Source organism: Vidua macroura, chromosome 14 (genome assembly GCF_024509145.1).
Source record: "Vidua macroura isolate BioBank_ID:100142 chromosome 14, ASM2450914v1, whole genome shotgun sequence".
Classification (NCBI taxonomy): domain Eukaryota; kingdom Metazoa; phylum Chordata; class Aves; order Passeriformes; family Viduidae; genus Vidua; species Vidua macroura.
Genome location: NC_071584.1, coordinates 10,022,401 through 10,040,453, shown reverse-complemented (window position 1 = coordinate 10,040,453; position 18,053 = coordinate 10,022,401). Strand labels below are relative to the sequence as shown.

Sequence of the window (18,053 nt, the reverse complement as noted above, 5' to 3'; positions counted from 1 at the left end):
ACTAGTCTTTCTGAACTTTTTTTAGTTCAGAAAATAGGTTTCTATTTCAAAAACATTTAAAGACTTGCATGGGCAGTCTTACTGTGAATCTTGTCTTCAGAGATGTTTCCTCTAAGTGTCTTGGTTCAGTAGAGGCTCCTCACACAATTTATGGCCCATGTCTTCTCTGAGGCAGTTGTTCTGTACATTCTTGTCCCTCTCCAGATTTCAAGTGAAGCACTCAGAGTAAGTAGTGTTAAGACACAGGATTTTGCTGGATAACAAACTCTTAAAACAGAAGTTTCAGCCATGGTGGTTTTGAGGTCTTGCCCAGACATTTCCAAATAAAATGCCTTCTTTGTTCTGCCTTCTTCAGCAGGTGTGAGGATGCAGGTCTGCAAATACGTGTCTCTTGGCATGTTCTCTGCACATGCCCCCAGGTGATGAAGCTCTCTGCAGAGTGAGGGCCTGCAGCTCTTTATTTGGGTCATCACTCAGAAGAGAACCGTAGGGACATGTGGGAATGCACTACCCTGCTACACTTCAGGGCTTCCACAGAACATTCCTGTGGCTTGGCTTGAAGGTTGCAAAATGGTGCTTTGCCAGTGAATTTTCTTCATAAAAATATACAGATGAGTTTTGGCAGGTCCTTGCAGAACCTGTAAGTGTTGTAAGAATTCTGCAGTGGAGTTGCTCTGGAGTACACCACAAAGTGAGGATCCTAATGGCTTTGGCAGCCAGCTGTGCCTCAGAGCTGTTCTGGTCAAGCTTAAAGAAGTGACTGTGCCTCAGCCTTGCAGATGGGGAGAAGGGGAAAGAGCCTGAGCAGCAGGCTTGGAAGCCCCAGCTAGAAAATCTTGGGGGTAAATCTGAGCTCACCTTGACCTGGGACATTATGTAGTGGAAGGAGATCACCAGTATATAGGGGGTGTGGATTTACTTCTGGATTAACTTCTCAGCATCTTTGTCTCAGGAGGATGTGGATTGTGTCCTGTCCCTGTGCACAGACAGGTGGGAGCTGAGGCAGAGCTGGGTGCCAGGCAGAGTGTGAGGGGAGCTGCTGCCCACCTGCTTTTGCTTTCTGCCCTAGGTGGTTTAAACAAGCAGAGCTGCTTCCACAAGAGGGAGTTTCATTTCACAGTGTCCTCAGGCCTCCCTTTGACAACACTTTCCCAAACCTAATCCTTGTTTTCTTTGTTGAAGACTTCTTTGGGAGCTTTATCCAGAGGCAGGAATGCTTCCCGGACTGAGGTAGCTCGAGGCATTTTTCAGGTAGTCTGAGGTGTGGTCTGTTGAGTTTGGATCTACCACCTGGACAGTGCTGCTTGCTGCAGGTTGTGGAGTTCATGTTCTGCTACAGATTTCCTTAATGATAAGGAAGGCAAGGACTTCTTACCACATTCAGTAATTTCCTAGTAAGTTTCTTTAGCCAAGAGAGTTAAGGCATCATAACGAGGGGGAGCAGCTCCATGTCTGATATCACTTTAGTAACATATTACAGTCTTTTTCTGGTGTGAAACTTCTGGAATGGAGACACCAAGTTCAAAAGGAGGAGCTGAAGAGGCCTGTGGTAGGGCTTCTGTCAGATTTTACCAAGCTGTGTAGACAAGGGCAGAATTACCTCAGTGGGGGAGTGGCGTCATCTGGAATTATGTGTGTACCCGGTGGCCAGGCCAAAAACACGTGGTTGATCCCTGGCCTGATGTACCTTTCAGAAACTGGGAACATTTGCCCCCAGCAGGTGAACTGCTTCCTGGGGTTCTGAAGGAGGCACATACCAAGGTTGACATCCTTGCTAGCTCAGGCCTTTCTTCTCTGGCAGCTTTTCCTGCCAGTCCCGTGGCTCTCGCTGTCAGTTGATGGTAGGACTGGCTGGAGTTGTTCTCTAGAGGTTTCTGTGGCTTCCTGCTAACTGTAGAAGGAGCTTTGGAAACCAGGCTGTTCACATCCATAGTCTCTGTCTGTACAGAGAGCTCAGTTTTCCCCCTTTTGCATCTTTTTCTTCCACAACATGCTTGATAAGGCTCTTTTCCTTCATCACTTTTATCCAAAATAGTTCATAATCTGGTTAGCCACAGAGAAGCATTATCCCTGCTTTACTGGTAGGAAACCCAGGTTTAGCCATGCTCCAGGGATACCCACCCCTGTAAGGTGTCACTTGACATCGACCAGGACTGAAAGCACCACTTACCATCTTCTCACAAATATGAAGTAATCCTTGCACCTATCCCTTAGTTCCCTACAAAAAAAAAAAAAAAAAAAAAAGCAGAGATGGGGAAATGAAGAGATGACTAAGAAAAGAAACAAAATGCTTTTGTACTCCAGTCCAAAAAAGAAGTTTGTTTATGTTTCAAACGCCCTCTAGATGTAGCTGCAGTAAGAGGATAGCATGTCTGTGTCTAGGATTTCCATAAAACTCTCTAACACTGAGGGTTTCTTTCTCCCCTTAAAGGAAGATGTAGATTCTTTTATGAAACAGCCTGGAAATGAGACAGCAGATGTAGTTCTTAAGAAGCTGGATGAGCAGTATCAGAAGTATAAATTTCTGGAACTTAATCTTGCTCAGAAGAAAAGGAGGTAAGTTGTAATTTTTGCAGATTTGGAAAATGTTTAGCACAGTTCTGTTTTTTTAAAGTATGAAGTCTAGTGGCCAGGAAGGCCGTGGGGATGGTGCCTCTGCCAGGGCTGTCGGGGAGCGCAATGCCCTCAGCTCTGGAGAACTTTTGCTTGAACAGTGCAGAATCCTGTGGCTCTCGCTGTCAGAGTAGTCCATGAACCTCAGAAGAAACACACTTGTTTTGTTTTACCTGCAGTGGTTTTGACCTGTATTTCTGCTGAGGTTTCCCTGTCCTCTGGGAGATAACAACTATGCAGAATGTACGTTTTAGTACAAGGGGGTCTGTCACTGTTACTGTGTCGTGTGAAAGCTGAGTGCATTGCTGTGCTTCCAAAGCCAGCCAGCCTCGGTGTTGTGAGGGGCAGGTGAAGCTGGAGCTGAGCTGCCTTTACATGCCATGTCTTTCAAACCTGTGTTTGTAAGCTGGAAGAAGCTGTTAACAAGTTTTAAAATGGAGGGTGGACTGTATAGTAAAACTGATCACTTGTTTAGGAAACTGTATCTCTGTAAAATAATAAATTATGACTGTTGTTAATTCACAGGCTAAAAAGTCAGATTCCTGAAATTAAACAGACATTAGAAATTTTAAAACACATGCAGAAGAAAAAGGTAAATTATTTTGAATATCTAATGAATATGAGAAAAGCTAACTACCTTTCCGCCCTAACAGAACACATTGCAAGAAATGTTTTGGAGAGCACACTTAATATGCCTTTATAAATAACAGAATTATTTTTAAAGGTATGTAGTACTTTTTGAAAGCTAGTTCAAAAAAGTTAATGTTTGTAATGCAAACTTCATTTTTAATAGTGTATAGATTGCAGCTAAGCTTTGACTTCATCTCCATTCTTTATAAAGATTTCTGTATTGTTTTTAAATATATCTTTCAAAAATGTATTGTTGAAGTAAAGTTATGTTGAAGTAAAGTTATGTAGAATTCCACACAAGTTAATACTGTATCAATGGCAGAAAGCAGAAAAGTGTGCTCTTTATTCTAAGTTTTATGTCTTTAACATGTTTCCAGTGAAAATAGCAATTGTAAGTTTTATCATTTGTCTTAAGGATTCCACACATCCAATGGAAACCAGATTTTTATTGGCAGATAATCTCTACTGCAAAGCTTCAGTTCCTCCTACAGATAAAGTTTGTTTGTGGTTGGGGGTAAGTAAAATGGAACTTTCTCTGAAACTGTTTCAATAACTTATAAAAGGATTGTGAAAGAGAGTTTTGGTTGCTGTCTCCCCTGTTTGTGGTGGGCGTGATTCTGGTGATGGGTGCATGGTGGTGCTGCTCCCTGGCAGCAGAGCACATCTAACCAGGCAACTTCAGTGTGTTAGTGAAGATTTCTTGCTCCATTCTATTTGGTTCCTGAACAGTAAGACTTCAGAGAATTGTCTTTTTGCTGGATTGTTCTTTCCAAAAAGCTTGTTTGTGTTTCCCTTACCATTTCTGTCACTTTTTGGTTCAGATTAATGCCGTTGCCTGGCATGGGAATGTGCCTAGTACAATAACTTAGTTTGGCAAGTAGCTTCCCATCTTCTCTGTTATTTGTATTCAGCATCTTGCTTTCCCTTTTCATGCACCTTTTCAGGGAAAGCTGGGATTTCTGTTGCTCACAGGTATCTGCCAGCATTTAGAGTGGACTTTGTACTAAAGCCTGCTGGGATCAGCATTCACAACCCAGATTCCTAAGTACTTAAGCACTATCAGGTTGGAGTATTTTGTATTTAGAGACTTCATTACATGTGGAGATTAACCTACTCATGCTTATTTTGAGACTTTTAAATCATGGATGTTCCTAAATCCCAGTGTTGGCTGCCAAACAAAACCTCTTGGTTAGGACAGAAACACTGTTGACACAGGAACTGTCCAGACTAACTGAACTGTTGCTCCCAACCTTTCCCACTTCTATCATAAAAAGAAAAAAAAAATTCTGATGCCTGTTGCTATTAGGAGACTGTCTTCAGAATTCATAAACACTGACTTTCATCGAACATTCCAGGTTTATTTTCTAACATAACATCAGAGAAGGTTCATCTTGTTGACAGTTCACACTGAAAAGCTCTAATGAAATGCCACACACAATTCATTTTGTTTAGGTGTTCTTGGCCTCCTGCCTTTCTCCTGCTTGTTGTCTACACTCTGTAACTATGCATGTCACTCTTAACTGTGGATCTCTGGCCTCCACTTGCTTTAAAGAACAGCTTATCCAGCTCTGGCAGCTCATGTAGCCTTCTGTGGGATCCTGTCAGTCACAGACTGTGGCTCCATTCTTGAAAAGGACAAAGCTTTATTGGTGCATTTTCACCTGATACAGCTCTTTTATCTTGTCCTGTGGTAGCTTCTTACTGAAACAACCATGTGTGGATTAAAAACAATTACCACAGCATCAGAGAGGACTTTTATATCTGTTGTATCTCTAATACCTGTAGTAGCTCTTGTTACTGACAGTGACAGCAGTTTGTCAGCGTGCCACACAGAGGTTTATCTTGAATCCAACAAAAACTGTTTCTAGAGTTGTGTGGCACCTGAAGGTGCTGCTAAGAATTGTAAGGTCTCTCACTTTTCAAATACAGGGAGGATGAGATGCTAATACCTGAAAGGCTGAATGTGACCCCCAGGGGAAGAAATCCTTTCTTGCTTAGCTATAGGAAGAGAACTTAACTTTAAGTCACTAGGAAGATTTATTACTCAGTTATTGAAGGGGTGGGGGCCTCAAGTGGATTTGGACATTGCCTGTCCTGGATCTTGTCTTGGCCTGTCAGGACAGTCTTGCTAACGGGATTTGAACAACAGCCTAAAATACGCTTGGTGAGGCTTAGTCCTTACAATGCAAGAGTAAGAGCTTTTATCAATCTTTCTTTTTTAGGCCAATGTGATGCTTGAATATGATATTGATGAAGCTCAGGCTCTGTTAGAGAAGAATTTGTCAACAGCCACAAAAAACCTCGATCTTCTAGAGGAAGACCTGGATTTTCTCAGAGATCAGTTCACCACTACAGAAGTCAGTATCCTTTTCATTCATGTGGGGGAGAAGATGTATGTGAAAGCCAACATCCAGGTAACAACCAACTTTCTGATGTGTTTCTATCTTCAACTGGCTGCCTCAAAATTCTGTAGCACCTGTGAACTTTACTGTCCTAGCAATGTAATGGAACATTGTGTTTGCAGGGCTAAGTTGGAGGTGGTGTCTGAGAGGTAACAAAACTTGTGTTTGTGTCCTCATGAAATCTACTGCAGTGGTTGCAACCCAGACTGACTCCAGAGTGAGTTGGAAGCAGGGATTGATGCCCAGGTGACCACCTTAAAGCAGAGTGACTCTTTCTCTAGAGCATATGAACATTGTTCTTTGTTGCCCATCACACCTTTTGCAGCTGCCTCCAAGTGGCACAAGCCCTGCTGCAGCAAGCAAGGGGGACTGGCTTGGGCTGTGCTCAGTGTTTTTTAAATTTCTTTATACTGTCATGTACCACCTCCTTCCTGGGTGCATGGGGTTGTTTTTTACACTTTTGAGTTAAAAACTATTTTAATGAGTGTAGCCATTAAGTGAAGCATTAGATTTAGTTTAATGAAGGCACAGCTGCTCGTTCTTTCAAGTTGACACTTGAGCTGTCTTAGTGCTGCAGGAGTTTTGGATGCCTGAAAGAGGCAAATACAGCTGATATGAGCAGCTTGACTGAAATCAGCAGATTAGTTAAACAAAACTAAAATTGTGTTTCTCTGCAATGTCTTTATGGAGGTTTTTTAAGTAATGATACAAATACTGCAGTTACCAACAGTTACCAGTGTTCCTGAGAGCTGAAGCTCTGCACCAAGTCAGCCCTTTCATGAAATGCTTTCTATAGTGACTGTTGTAACTAAGTGGCCAACTCTGTAACCTGCTTTTTCTCCTTTTTTAAGAAGCTTTTTTTTTCTCTTTCCTGGTAGCATGAGCTGTTTCCTTAATTCCACACCCTCAGATATGGCTAGAGTTTATAATTGGGACGTAAAGAGAAGAAACAAGCAAGACCCATCCAAAAACAAAGCATAGTTTTTCCAATTTTAAATGTGGTTTCAATTTCCAAGTATTTTTTATTTAAACACCCCCCAAACCTCATTCAGGACTGAGTTACTTTCAGCATTTCAGTAAATGGTAAAAAATATAAAAACTAATGGTGAGCACCATTTTATTTATTTGTAAACTCAAAATTTGGTTTCATGCATGCTTCATAAAATGAATAATTTGAAAAGGCACCACACAGTCCAGCAAAGGATGTAGTATTTTGACCAGACCAGTCCGTCATAAATAAATTTCTACCTGAAAGCCTGTCTGAAAAGCTGAGGGGCATGTCTGAAATGGAGTCTGACATATTCACAGGCTAAGGCAATGCAAGGTTTTTCTTTTTCATCTCTGTACAGCTGATGGAGTTAACTTTGACTTGGGCTGGGAAGATGTGTGGCTGTAATGTTCTAGGAAACAACAAAAATAGAGTGGAATCCTGGGGTTGTTTCCCTTTCAGTCAGTTAATGGCAGCACCAGTCTGCAGGCATTCCTGGATGTCCACTTGGGATAAACTTGTAGTAACTCTGGGTTAGCTAACTGCCTGTTACTGAGCTCTCAGCACTTCCCATGCAGCAGTTTGTGATTTGTCCTCAGAGCACTGGGAAAGGAGTGAGCAGCACAGGGGATGTCAGGCCTGCAGGTCTCACCCTTGTTTTTCATACGTGTGCCCACGCTGGTTATTTCGGGGAACGCGTTGAACAAGGACCCAAGAGCCCACAGCTTGTGAGAGCCTCCCATTTCCACCCCCTTGGCCCACATGTCCAGTCCAAATGTCTGAACACAGCCTCCCAGGTGATGAAACCTGTGTTAGATCAGGATGGCTGACTGGAACATGACCTCTGGTGGTACAGTTGGAGTATTTTTTTGGTCCTTACGAAGCCTTGCAAGATTGTTGCCTCTTCCTTTGCAGTTTCTTTCTAAAATGAAATGCTCAGTGGTGATGTCAGTGGCTAATAATCACATTCTGTGACTGAGAGTACAGGTTTCACTGCAAAATAAATGCAAATGTTAACTGTTCAATCTTCATGTAAGAAACAATATACCTGTAAATTTTTTGTACTTTTATTTCATGATATTAAAATAGTAAAACTAAACAGTTGCGGCAAACAGCTGTTTTTGTGCATTTTTCTTTGTGTGAAAGTCATGAATGTGATGTGTGATCTTCTGTAATGTTTCCCTCCCTTAACAGGGCATGGGGGGGTGAAAAATTCCATGGAAGCAGCAGACGTGAAAAGTGTGGCTGCTGGATCTTGGCATGAATGAAAGGGGGAGTGTGAGTCAGCATGTCTGAATTGGTGACTGAAAGCAAGTGATTTACCAGTACTGTGCCTGTCAAAAAGTGAGCTGCAGGGAAGGCCAGAGAGCAGGTAAACCCTTAGCACTGGTCACCAGTAAGGGCCTGGGCTCATCTCTTCCTTCCCCAGGGCAATGCTGTTGTTTCAGTGTCTGTGGCTGCAGCAGAGGAGTGTGGAGCCCTACCTTATTCTCCAGCAGGTATCTGCAGCAGCAGCAGGATGTGGCACTGCTCAGGCCGCAGGCTGCTGCTCTCCATTTTGTTTTTCGAGCATCAGCAATGATGGAAAGGCAGCTGCAAACAGAGCCTGATTTCTCTTACAGTTTTTTCTTCAGTTTGGATTAATGAGATCCCAACAGGCTGTGCTTTTCCCCCCCCCACCCCTGGCTGGTCCTAAGGCAGCAGTTGCCTGCCTTTGTTGTACACAACTAAATGACCAGTTAAGCATTTTTGCACAGCAAAAGCAGAACCGAGCAAAATCAGCCACTGCCAGGAAGCTGCTGCTTAGTGTCAGAGGGGACAGGGTGCCAGCCTTGGAGCTGAAATGGCTCCTTTGTTCAAAGGGGTCTGGTTCCTGGGGAAGGGGAGATTTGGCTGTGGCAATCATAACTCAGGGTTTGGTGTTTGTGTGTTTGATCAGAGGTAAATAAAACCCCCCAAAACTCACAGATGAGCTCCATGACTAATCCTTGCCTCTGTCTGCTCTGCCCTTTGCTGTTGTAGCTGCCCTGCCACCAGACCTGCAGAGGCCTCCTGGAGGGGCCAAGGCTGTGGTAGCTGCAGCTGCAGGGAGCAGGGGGTGGTTTTGTCTCAGAGCAGTTAGTCTGCTTTTTCTCAGCCAGGCAGAGGACAGGGTCTGCAGTGTGAGGCAGGCCCTGCAGGGAAGGGTGTCCAGTGGCTGTGAGGCAGTGCCTGGGAATGGTGGATCCAGCCCTGACTGGAATACGGAGCAGGGACAGGGACCACACTAAGAGAGAATGGGCAGGGGGAAAAAAAAACACCAAAGTTTCTTTACAAGTTTTGAATTTCACATTATCACGTAGTAACCATTTTGCTAAATACAAGCATATTTTCAGTCACATACAGACAGCTAAATACAGCATTATTTTCACATTTCGTTACAGCGCATAACAAAGCAAGGACAGTGTAAAGTACGCTTTTATTCTGGAGGTTCTGAGCAAGTTCAGTTTAACATGCAGATTGTTTTTAACATGTGGTAGAGACCACAGAAAGTTAGCTTTTGCTTTTTTTTTCTCTTTTTGTCCTAGAGTATAAGAGCTCCTGACCTTTACCCTGTGAGAGGTATCACCACCTGATTTCTTAAAGTCCCTCTAAGTCAAAGCATTAAAACCAGTTGTTAGAAAAGAATTCTTAGCATATCCAATAAGTTCTTCATCTTAGAAAAAACATTCCAAATTTTGTACAGATGAATCTACATTTCCTATATTTTAATAAGCTGTCTAGAAAATGCAAGGAATTAGAAAAAGATGTAGATAATGATTTCTCTATCATTTAATATAACAATTTATTAACTCTAGTTAAGACGTGTACATTTTATTCTGTACTGTTTCTCTTTAGAATTACAACACTTCTGTATTTAAATTGAACATTTACTCTGAAGGCCTGAATGCACTTACTGGCTTAGGCTTTCTGGAATTTCTCCCTGGGAGCAGTAACGGGGAATGTCCAAAACCCATTAAATAAAATATTGTGTTTCTCATGAAAAGTGATCTTTCCCCTCTGGCCAGGCTCTCACACAGGGAAATACAGAATGTGACTATTGCTAAAATGTCTGATCCAATTCCTCACTGCCCTTCATGTCACACTCTGGCTCTGTGCCCTTGGGGCTGCTGCTATCCTCGGCCAGACACCCCCAGACACACCTAGTATCCAGCTGGCTCCTGAAAAGCTGAAGCAGCTGCTAGGTGGACTTTCCATCCAGGGAACAAAGAAACCGACCCTTTGGTACTGTGTCCCTGCCTTTGTGAAATGCAACTGACTGAGCTGGTCTGAGCAAACCTTGCACTCTGCCCTGCCCAGTTCCTGGGGAGCTCCCTGCACCCACCTTTGCTCACCCAGAAACAGATTTTGTAAAGGGAATACTTTTCTTTTTCTTTTTAATCTTCAGGGCACTCAACCAGAAGTGCCTGGCATTCACTGGCCTTTAGCAGGAGGTGTGGGATGCATTCACAGCCTATTCAAGCAGTGACAAGCACACCAAGAAGTGCCAGGCCACTGCCACCCCCCCTTCCTGGCATTTGCTCCCTGTGCCCTCCCAGCAGGTGCAGTGCTGCTGCTCCCCTGCAGAGCCCAGGAACGGAAATTGTTCCTAGAACACCAAAAACAAAAGTGTTCAGGCTCTGGGTTGTTGGGTTGGGTTTGCTGTGGGTTTGGGTTTTTTACAGCTTCAGTATGGGAACCGCAGGTTTTTTCTTAATACAGACCCGCCCGTGGGCTGCTGCAAACTGTGAGAACATGTTCAGAAGGAGAAACAGTCTGAACTCAACAGCAATCAAGACCTGTATTTCTGAGGACAGGGCAGATTAAAAAGCTGGAACAAATATTTTCTTTTTCTCTACTCAGAGGCCAAAAATAAACACTAGATGCTTCCTGTGGCTTTTACCTAATCCCCCCCTCCTGCCCATTGCAGTTTGGTGTATAAAGCTTTCAAACACAAGTAAAAAAGTCACTATAGTTTTGTTTGCTGGCTTTCAATAGGCTGAAGTTCCCTAATTTGCTACAGGAGCACAGTCACCCTATTGCACTTCAAAAGCTTGGGTTAAAATTTAGCAGAAGCAAAGCATTTAAGTGGTGAATGGCATTCCCAGAAAACATCCACCTACATACAGCTTTTGTGACATGGCCGCCATCCCATGATGGCCAGCCTGAGATGGATCTTCTTTTGTCAAACTAAAACATGGAGGAAAACAAATTTTACTCTTGAGTGTGTCTTGAGGCTTCCCTCTCTACCTGTTCAGACACTCCTGCTGTGTCTTCTACCTTCCCAGGGCCAGTTCTCTTCCACAGAGGCCAAGACAGAAAATGACACTTTAACAGCAGAAAGTACCGATGCAAGCTGTTGGTTTCAATGCTATTTAACTTCTTTAAGAGCTAATCTCACCTTTTAGGATGTCTGATGCACCTGAGTTAAGCTTTTCAAGTTTTTTATTTTGTTGGGTTTCTTTTTTCCCTCCCTCCTTTCCATCCCTCCTTGTGACCTGGCTGGTAAGGTCAGCACAGTGCTGTTACTGAGACAGAAATGGTGTGTCCCACCTGGCTGCAACACCCCAGTCTTAAAACATAACACCTGAGGACATGGTTCTCTCTTTATGCTTTTGATCACTTAATTCTGCTGGAAAGCCCTGAACTTGGGGTACTTTCAAGGTATTCACCCAGGCACTAAATGAGTAAAAATTGCATTGAATAATCTCTACTGCAGCAAGAATTGCCACTTAGAGTCTTGGTTCTGCACAGCAAGAAAAACACTGTTAAGGGAGGAATAATTTAAATTTTAATTACCAATCAAATAACTACTGTTTTCCTCTTTAAATCCCACAAAATATTCTTTGCTATACAACTAGGTTCAAGAACATAAGAAAGAAAATTCAGAAGTGTGCATATCATGTCAGTAAACTTCTCCTGTGGAACTGACCTTATGAGGAAATGGTATCTGTGCTGCCTTTAGACCTTCCTGGAAAGAAATAGCTGACACAAACCAAAATGTCCTCCTGCTTTCTCTCTGTCTGCCTGTTTGTCATACGACTGAGTATCCATCCTGTGGCTCCAAAGGCCAGCAGGGAGCTATGGGTTTACTTAAAAGAGAACATGTACAGTACCCTGGCATGTACCAGCCCATTCAGCTCTGTATACCCTCTCCTGTGTTGTGCAGCCCCTCCTTTCTGCTTCCTGTCTCCTTACATCATCCACATGCACCCTCACTCACTCTCCTTCAGGTTTGTAGCCCCCAGTTCTGAAAGGTTATTTGGAACAGAACATTTCTTTCCAGGGTCTGTCCTGGTGTCCAAAACAATGTGGGAGGCTGTTCACAACGGGAGTGTTGCTCTCCCTTCTGTCACACTGAGTTCACTTAGTAAAGAACGTTTGGTTAGTAGAGTTCATCACCACTCGCCTCTCTAGAGGAGCTCAGCACAAGCACCGTCTATCTGATTTCACCACTTCTTCTGAAGAGTGCACTACGTTCGGGACAAACCCGCTCTTTACCCCTTCCCATCCCTCCTGGATTGAAATGTCCCCCCTTTTCACCAGCTCGTATATATCACGAGTCAGATCCGTGAAGGCCTTCTCCACGTTAATGGCATCCCGAGCTGAGGTCTCAATGTACTTCATGCCATAGGCAGCAGCCAGTTTCTCCGCCTCGTGCCTGGTCACTTGCCGCTGTGTGTCAAGGTCACACTTGTGCCCTACCAGAACAAAGACGATCTGGTATGGCTGGACGTGCACCTTGGTCTCCTCCAGCCACTCGTGGACGTTCTGGAAAGACCTGCGGTTTGTAATGTCAAAGAGGAGGAGTCCTCCAACCGAGTTCCTGTAGTAGGCTCTGGTGATGGACCTGCAAGCCAAGGAGCCACAACAGTGTTAAGTTACAGCTGTCTGAATGTTTGTCCTTTAAGAAAGCAGCATTACCACCACCCTGTCTACCCTGCAGAATACAGGGCAAGAGAAGGCCATTCAGGCAACGTTTTAGAACTTCCAGCTTGTGCTCTGTAGGGACTGTCATTTAAAAGGAAAACTTATTTTGGCTTAAAGATTTCACACTTGGGTAACTGCCCCACTGATTATGGCTCTCTTTAAAATCCCCACCACCACTTTTTTTCCCTCATGGATTTCTTTATGTCCCTGGCTGTTGAGTCCCACGCCCCACCATGTCAGTTCTCTGGACACCTCATCTAACCCACTGGTTTAGAAGCACTGTGACAAATCAAAGGATTCAATTGAAACCAAACACCCGCTCTCTGACAGCCACATAAAAGCAGGAAGTCAGAGATCTGGAAAGGCTGTCCATGGGGTTGTAGCTCTCCTCCATATACCCAGGGCCCTGGGATAGGGACATTCACCCATCCCTACAGCTTCTTCCTCTACACAACTGGATTAAAGTGACATTGCAGTGACAGGACACCGTTACTGTTAGTGGCACCGACCAAGAAACAGCAAAATAATCCAAAAGCTTCCAAGGAGAATCTACACCAACACTGGTCATGTTCCTGCCAAATACTGACTTTAAATAGTCACCAAAAAGACCCTGGAACTGCAGGCTGGAAAATGAAGTACATGTCCCACAGCTCTTCCGAGCCAGGCCAGCCCAAGGCAGCCAGGAGCAGCACAGGAAATCAGCAAACACGGGGCGATGGAGCAAAGCCGAGGCCATGAGGCTAAGCAGAGCTACAGTTCAGTGACTACTACACAAGGGAAAACCAAGAAGCTGATGAACAATAGTGTTTCTGCAAGTCATGGATATGCTCTAAATCCAGATGCAATGATCAGTTTCAGTCCCTGGAGGAATTCACACTCAGGCCTGAACTTTCCTTGCTGGAGTAATGTAAGCACTGCTGCATTTTTACCTTAGGACAGTCTTTTTTTGGCTATGCAAGACTGTTGTTAGGTGCTATTTGGTCCTCTAGTGTGTGTATCTGTCAAAATTCCCCAAGAAAGGATGAACTAGAGTTTTCAAGAATTGTTTCATCAACAAACATACAGTGATGAGTAAAAATTCACAGACAAAACCGAAGAAAGCCAGAAGCAGAGGAAAAAACATAGCTGGCTATGTTTGGATAGTTTCTCCTGTCCAACTGTTTGGCTTAGGAACAATAGTCACTCTGCACATTTGGCACTGAGGGAACTAGATCTGCCTTTTGCTATCTGGCCAGCTGCAAATAGATATTGGCATTTTGAATTCACCCCCACACTGTCACAGACATTTCTGCTTCTCCCTTGTGCTCTGTGCCATCAGCCCTGGCTCCTGCCAGCAACAACAATGCCTCAGGTACTCCTGAAAGACATGATGGGATCTAAGCTGAATGCTGCTTCAAGGTAAAATTAGGTGAAGGTCTCAGTGCCTTTTCTTAAAGCCTTTTCCACAACTGTTTTCCTCACTGACCTGCAGGAGGCAAATCATACTGCCTTCATGCTGCACATCCCTCCCCAGCTCCCTTTTGAGGTTTCTGCCTTCCCTCCTCTTGCCACAAACACTGATGCAGAGCAGTGCAGGGACTTGCACCTACTTTGGCCAAGTTTTAACATACAGGCAACATCTCTGTCTGGAACTGTCCCCTGCTCTGTACCCATGGTGGGGACCCCTCCAGCCAGGGCCCACGCCTGTTTGTTGGAGTGTTTCCCTCTCAGCCAAGGGAGAGCTGCTGGCTGCAAGGAAACAGCTCTTCTGTAGGTGGTGGGACACAGTTCCAGGGAGCGAGGGCTGCACAGGCTTTTGCTTTTGCTAGCATTACACAACATCACGTTTCAGACAAGGGAACAGCAGTATCTGAGCAACAAGAGATGAGTAAAACCTGCTGGATCCCGGAAGAACTGGACCCTGTTCTTCCACAGCTCCAAAGCAGCCTCAACACTGTCCCAGGCAGCATGTTCTGGGGCCTGGTCTGGCAAAATAGAGTGGCACACGTTTAACTGTAATTTAAGCCTTGACTGCACAGAAATTGCTACTAATTTATGGAGAGTGAAAGAGCTCACAACAGGGGGTCAGGAAGAGCAAAATTGTAACACAGCTGCTGCTCAGAGAATGCCAAGGTGTTTTCAAAATAACTACAGTGGTTTTGTCCTCGTGGGGCAGCTGTTAAACTATGCAAAGCGGACTGGAAATGCTCAAATCTGAAAGCGGGGAGCTCATTCTTACAGATTTCCTCTTAAGAAATTCCCTGTGCTTGACAAATGACAAAAAAAGTTTCAGGTTTCTGGAGAGTACCTGCTCCACTGTGCTTCTTGCCTATGACAAGTCCAAGGGCTTTGGCTGATTCCAATAACAGCTAATTCTTGTCTCTGCCCAAGAAACATTCCTTGTAGAAGGAGCCCAAGAGTTGTCTTCATGGGGCACAATTTGTCACAGGGCTAAGAGTGAAGGGATAAACACAAACCAGATTTTACCTTATTTTTTTTTCCCATTTCAGAGTGCACCATAAAGGCCTCTGGATTTGCTCCAGCTTTTCACATTGGGAATTCAAGTCTGCACTTTTGTAAGGGCATTTTGAAGTTGCACAGTGGGGTTTTTTTACTGTCACTGACCATTCTTGCCCCCTGCACCCTTCCTGCCTTTGCAGGCTGCTGCCCACCGCAGCAGTGCAGCTGCCCTTGCTCTGAAGGTCACCTGCTCATCATGCTGACAACCCAAGTGCGGCCCGGGTCAGCCCCAGCATGGAGGGCAAGCAGCCTCCAGGGCCCCGGACTTCCTCATGTGCAAAAGAAAGGAAATTGAAGCCACCCAACAGCTCTTGCTCCTCACAGCAACGGCAGAACAGGGGACAGCACTCAGGTGTTCTCTATAGAGCTCAGCCAGAGATCCAAAGCTGGAAGCTGATGCAACTGCAAGCTAAAGCACCTCCTCTCCCAGCAGAATAAAGCACCATCTCCTTGCCTGCAAGGTGTCAAGGTAGCAGAGGAAAATCCTGTCAGTGGATAAGGACCAACTACTGCACATCCTGGGCCAGATGCCAGTGCCACAGATGCGAGGGAAGGTGGTGAGAGGGGTGGGGTAGGGGAGTTTTCATCTACTGAATGAAACCAAAACATTCCTCAGGCGAGTCATTACAGCGCATAAGTAGAAGCTCTGTGATGCTGCACAGAGATGTGGAACACAGGAAGTGATCCCAGAGGGAGCAGGATGGAGGAGTGGGTCAGGGTTAAAGACACATGAAAAATACAAGCAAACAGGAGGCCAGGAGCTGCGGGTACACTCACACGCCTTCAAAATGAGCACTGTCTGAGCAGCAGGTCTGAGCCCCTCTTTGGCTGGGGTCGAGCTGCTCCAACCAGGGCTGCTGTTTTTCCCACACAGTCCTGTGGGAAACTTGGCATGGTCCCACATGCTGCCTTTATTTTACCTCATCGAGACTTGGTTACTGTTGCTTAAGCTCCCAGATTGTCTGTGCCCATGCAGCGCTCGGCGTGGCACTCTCCAGAAGGCACCTGTCATCTCTGCACAGCCACAGCCAAAGGTTTGTCCCGACCTTTCTCCGTCCTACGGAGAGCTGAGCTCTGCTGTCGCAGCAGAGCACCAAAACGCATATTCCACTGCGTTTCGCGAGCCTCAGCGCAAGTGTTCGGCTGTGAAACATCCTGGCCACTGCCTCCGCACCGGGGGGAAGCAGGCGCTTTCCCTGCCAGCTGCATCCGCTGATGCAAGGACACCTCCAGGCTGGTGAAACGCGGACCCAGCGCTGCCTCGGGCCTCGTATCCCTCCCCAGCGGCAGCGGGGCCGCTCCTGGACATCCACACCTGCACATCCTGCACATCTGCATGCGGCCATTTGGGGTGGACACGGGTCCCAGGGATGGGGGGAAGGACGGGGGTCACAAAAGGTGCCAATTTGACTCTTCTTTGTCTCATTTCCACACGCCTCACCCGGCCGCGGGCCCCCCGCCCAAGCCGGGGCCGGGCCCGCAGCCCCCAGCCCCGCGCCGCGGGTCTCACCGGAACCGCTCCTGCCCGGCCGTGTCCCAGATCTGCAGCTTGATCCTCTTGCCAGGCTCGATCTCCACCAGCCTGGAGAAGAAATCCACGCCCACGGTGGGGTCGGAGATCTGGGCGAAGCGCCCCTCGGTGAAGCGGCGGATGAGGCAGGACTTGCCCACGGTGGAGTCGCCGATGACGATCAGGCGGAACTGGTACAGCCAGATCGCCTCCATCCTGCTGCCGCCGGCCCCTCAGCGCCCGCCCGCCGCCGCGCCGCCCATGCCCGGCCCGCGGGCCCGGGGGCGGCCGCGGCCGCGCCGCTCAGGCGGGGCCCATGGCGGGCGGCGCTGGCCCTGCGCGGCTGCCGCTGCCCCGTCACCACCGGCGCATCCCGCCGAGCTCCCGCCGCCTCCGCGCTGCGCTCAACGCGGGGCCGGGGGGGCGGCGGCGCAGCCGGTGCGGCCCCGGAGCCGCCGAACGGGCGCTGGAGCCCGGCCGCGAGTCTGTCCCCCGCTGCCGCGGAGCCCGCGCTCGGCCCGCCGCTCCCCGCCGGAGCCGGGGTGCGGGATGCGAGGTGCGGGATGCAGGGCGCGGGATGCGGGGTGCGAGGTGAGGGATGCGGGATGCGGGGTGCGGGGTGAGGGATGCGGGGTGAGGGGTGCGGGGTGAGGGATGCGGGGTGAGGGGTGCGGGGTGAGGGGTGCGGGGTGAGGGGTGCGGGCTGCAGGCGCGGCCGGCGCGGTGCCGGTGATGCAATGGCGGCCGCGCGGTACCGCACTGCCGGGAGGAGCCGCCAGCCCCGGAACGCGGCGGTGCGGGAGCCGGGCGGGGCGGGGCGGGGCGGGACCGTGCGGGGCGGCGGGGGCGGCCGGGGAGCCCTGGCCGAGGGGACCGCGGGCCGGAGGGATCCCCGGGACCGGGAGAAGCTGTGCTGAGCCCATGGCCGGGGAGAGCTCATCTTCCTCAGCGCTTCGCCAAGGGAAAGGGGGAGTCGAGCAGGGTGCGCAACACCTTTCTGTGTTTTAAACCCGAGACTAATTTCTGGAGAGATTCAAACTCCTCACTACTGCACTGGGGACTTCGTTCCCACTGAAATCTGCCGGCGCAGCCAAGTGCTCCTGGCACTTCTGGAGAGCCTCTGCACCGCCCCAGGGTCACCTGCACCGCACCAGCCTGTCTGGAAAGGGACAGTGGTGACAGGAGGCGTGTTACTCACAAAACCCAGCAAGTACACATGCTCACACATACGTATGTGTCTCTGTATATATATATATATAGTGTGTGTATATACGGTGTGTGTACAGTCTCAAAAATTAGTAATTACGGACATTAAATACCCAGCAACTTAAATACCACAAGTCTGAAACCCATTTTCCCTCACTTTGCTGGAGCGGGTTCCGAGCTCAGCAGGGTGAAGCGCGGTGCTCAGGAGCCCAAGCGGCCGTGAACATCTGACAGTGCAAGCACAGACAGCTCGGAC

General features: G+C 47.3%; 2 protein-coding genes across 3 annotated transcripts in view; one reads left to right on the top strand and one right to left on the bottom strand.

Annotated features, from left to right (window-relative positions):
* VBP1 (VHL binding protein 1) overlaps positions 1-7,747 on the top strand; it is a 39,585-nt gene extending 31,838 nt beyond the window's left edge. For both annotated transcript variants that reach the window (XM_053990609.1, XM_053990607.1), the window contains 5 exons: positions 2,432-2,556; positions 3,139-3,205; positions 3,659-3,757; positions 5,466-5,604; positions 6,556-7,747. In XM_053990609.1, coding sequence (XP_053846584.1) covers positions 2,432-2,556; positions 3,139-3,205; positions 3,659-3,757; positions 5,466-5,604; positions 6,556-6,626 — 501 coding nt within the window. In that variant the 3' untranslated portion in view covers positions 6,627-7,747. The remainder of the gene's footprint in view (positions 1-2,431; positions 2,557-3,138; positions 3,206-3,658; positions 3,758-5,465; positions 5,605-6,555) is intronic.
* Positions 7,748-8,938: 1,191 nt separating this feature from the next.
* Positions 8,939-16,862, bottom strand: RAB39B (RAB39B, member RAS oncogene family). Its single transcript, XM_053990610.1, has 2 exons — positions 16,592-16,862; positions 8,939-12,502 (listed from the first exon to the last, which is right to left on the bottom strand). Exons 1-2 carry the CDS (start codon positions 16,804-16,806, stop codon positions 12,076-12,078), a joined length of 642 nt encoding a protein of 213 aa, XP_053846585.1. The 5' UTR covers positions 16,807-16,862; the 3' UTR covers positions 8,939-12,075.
* Positions 16,863-18,053: the final 1,191 nt, after the last annotated feature.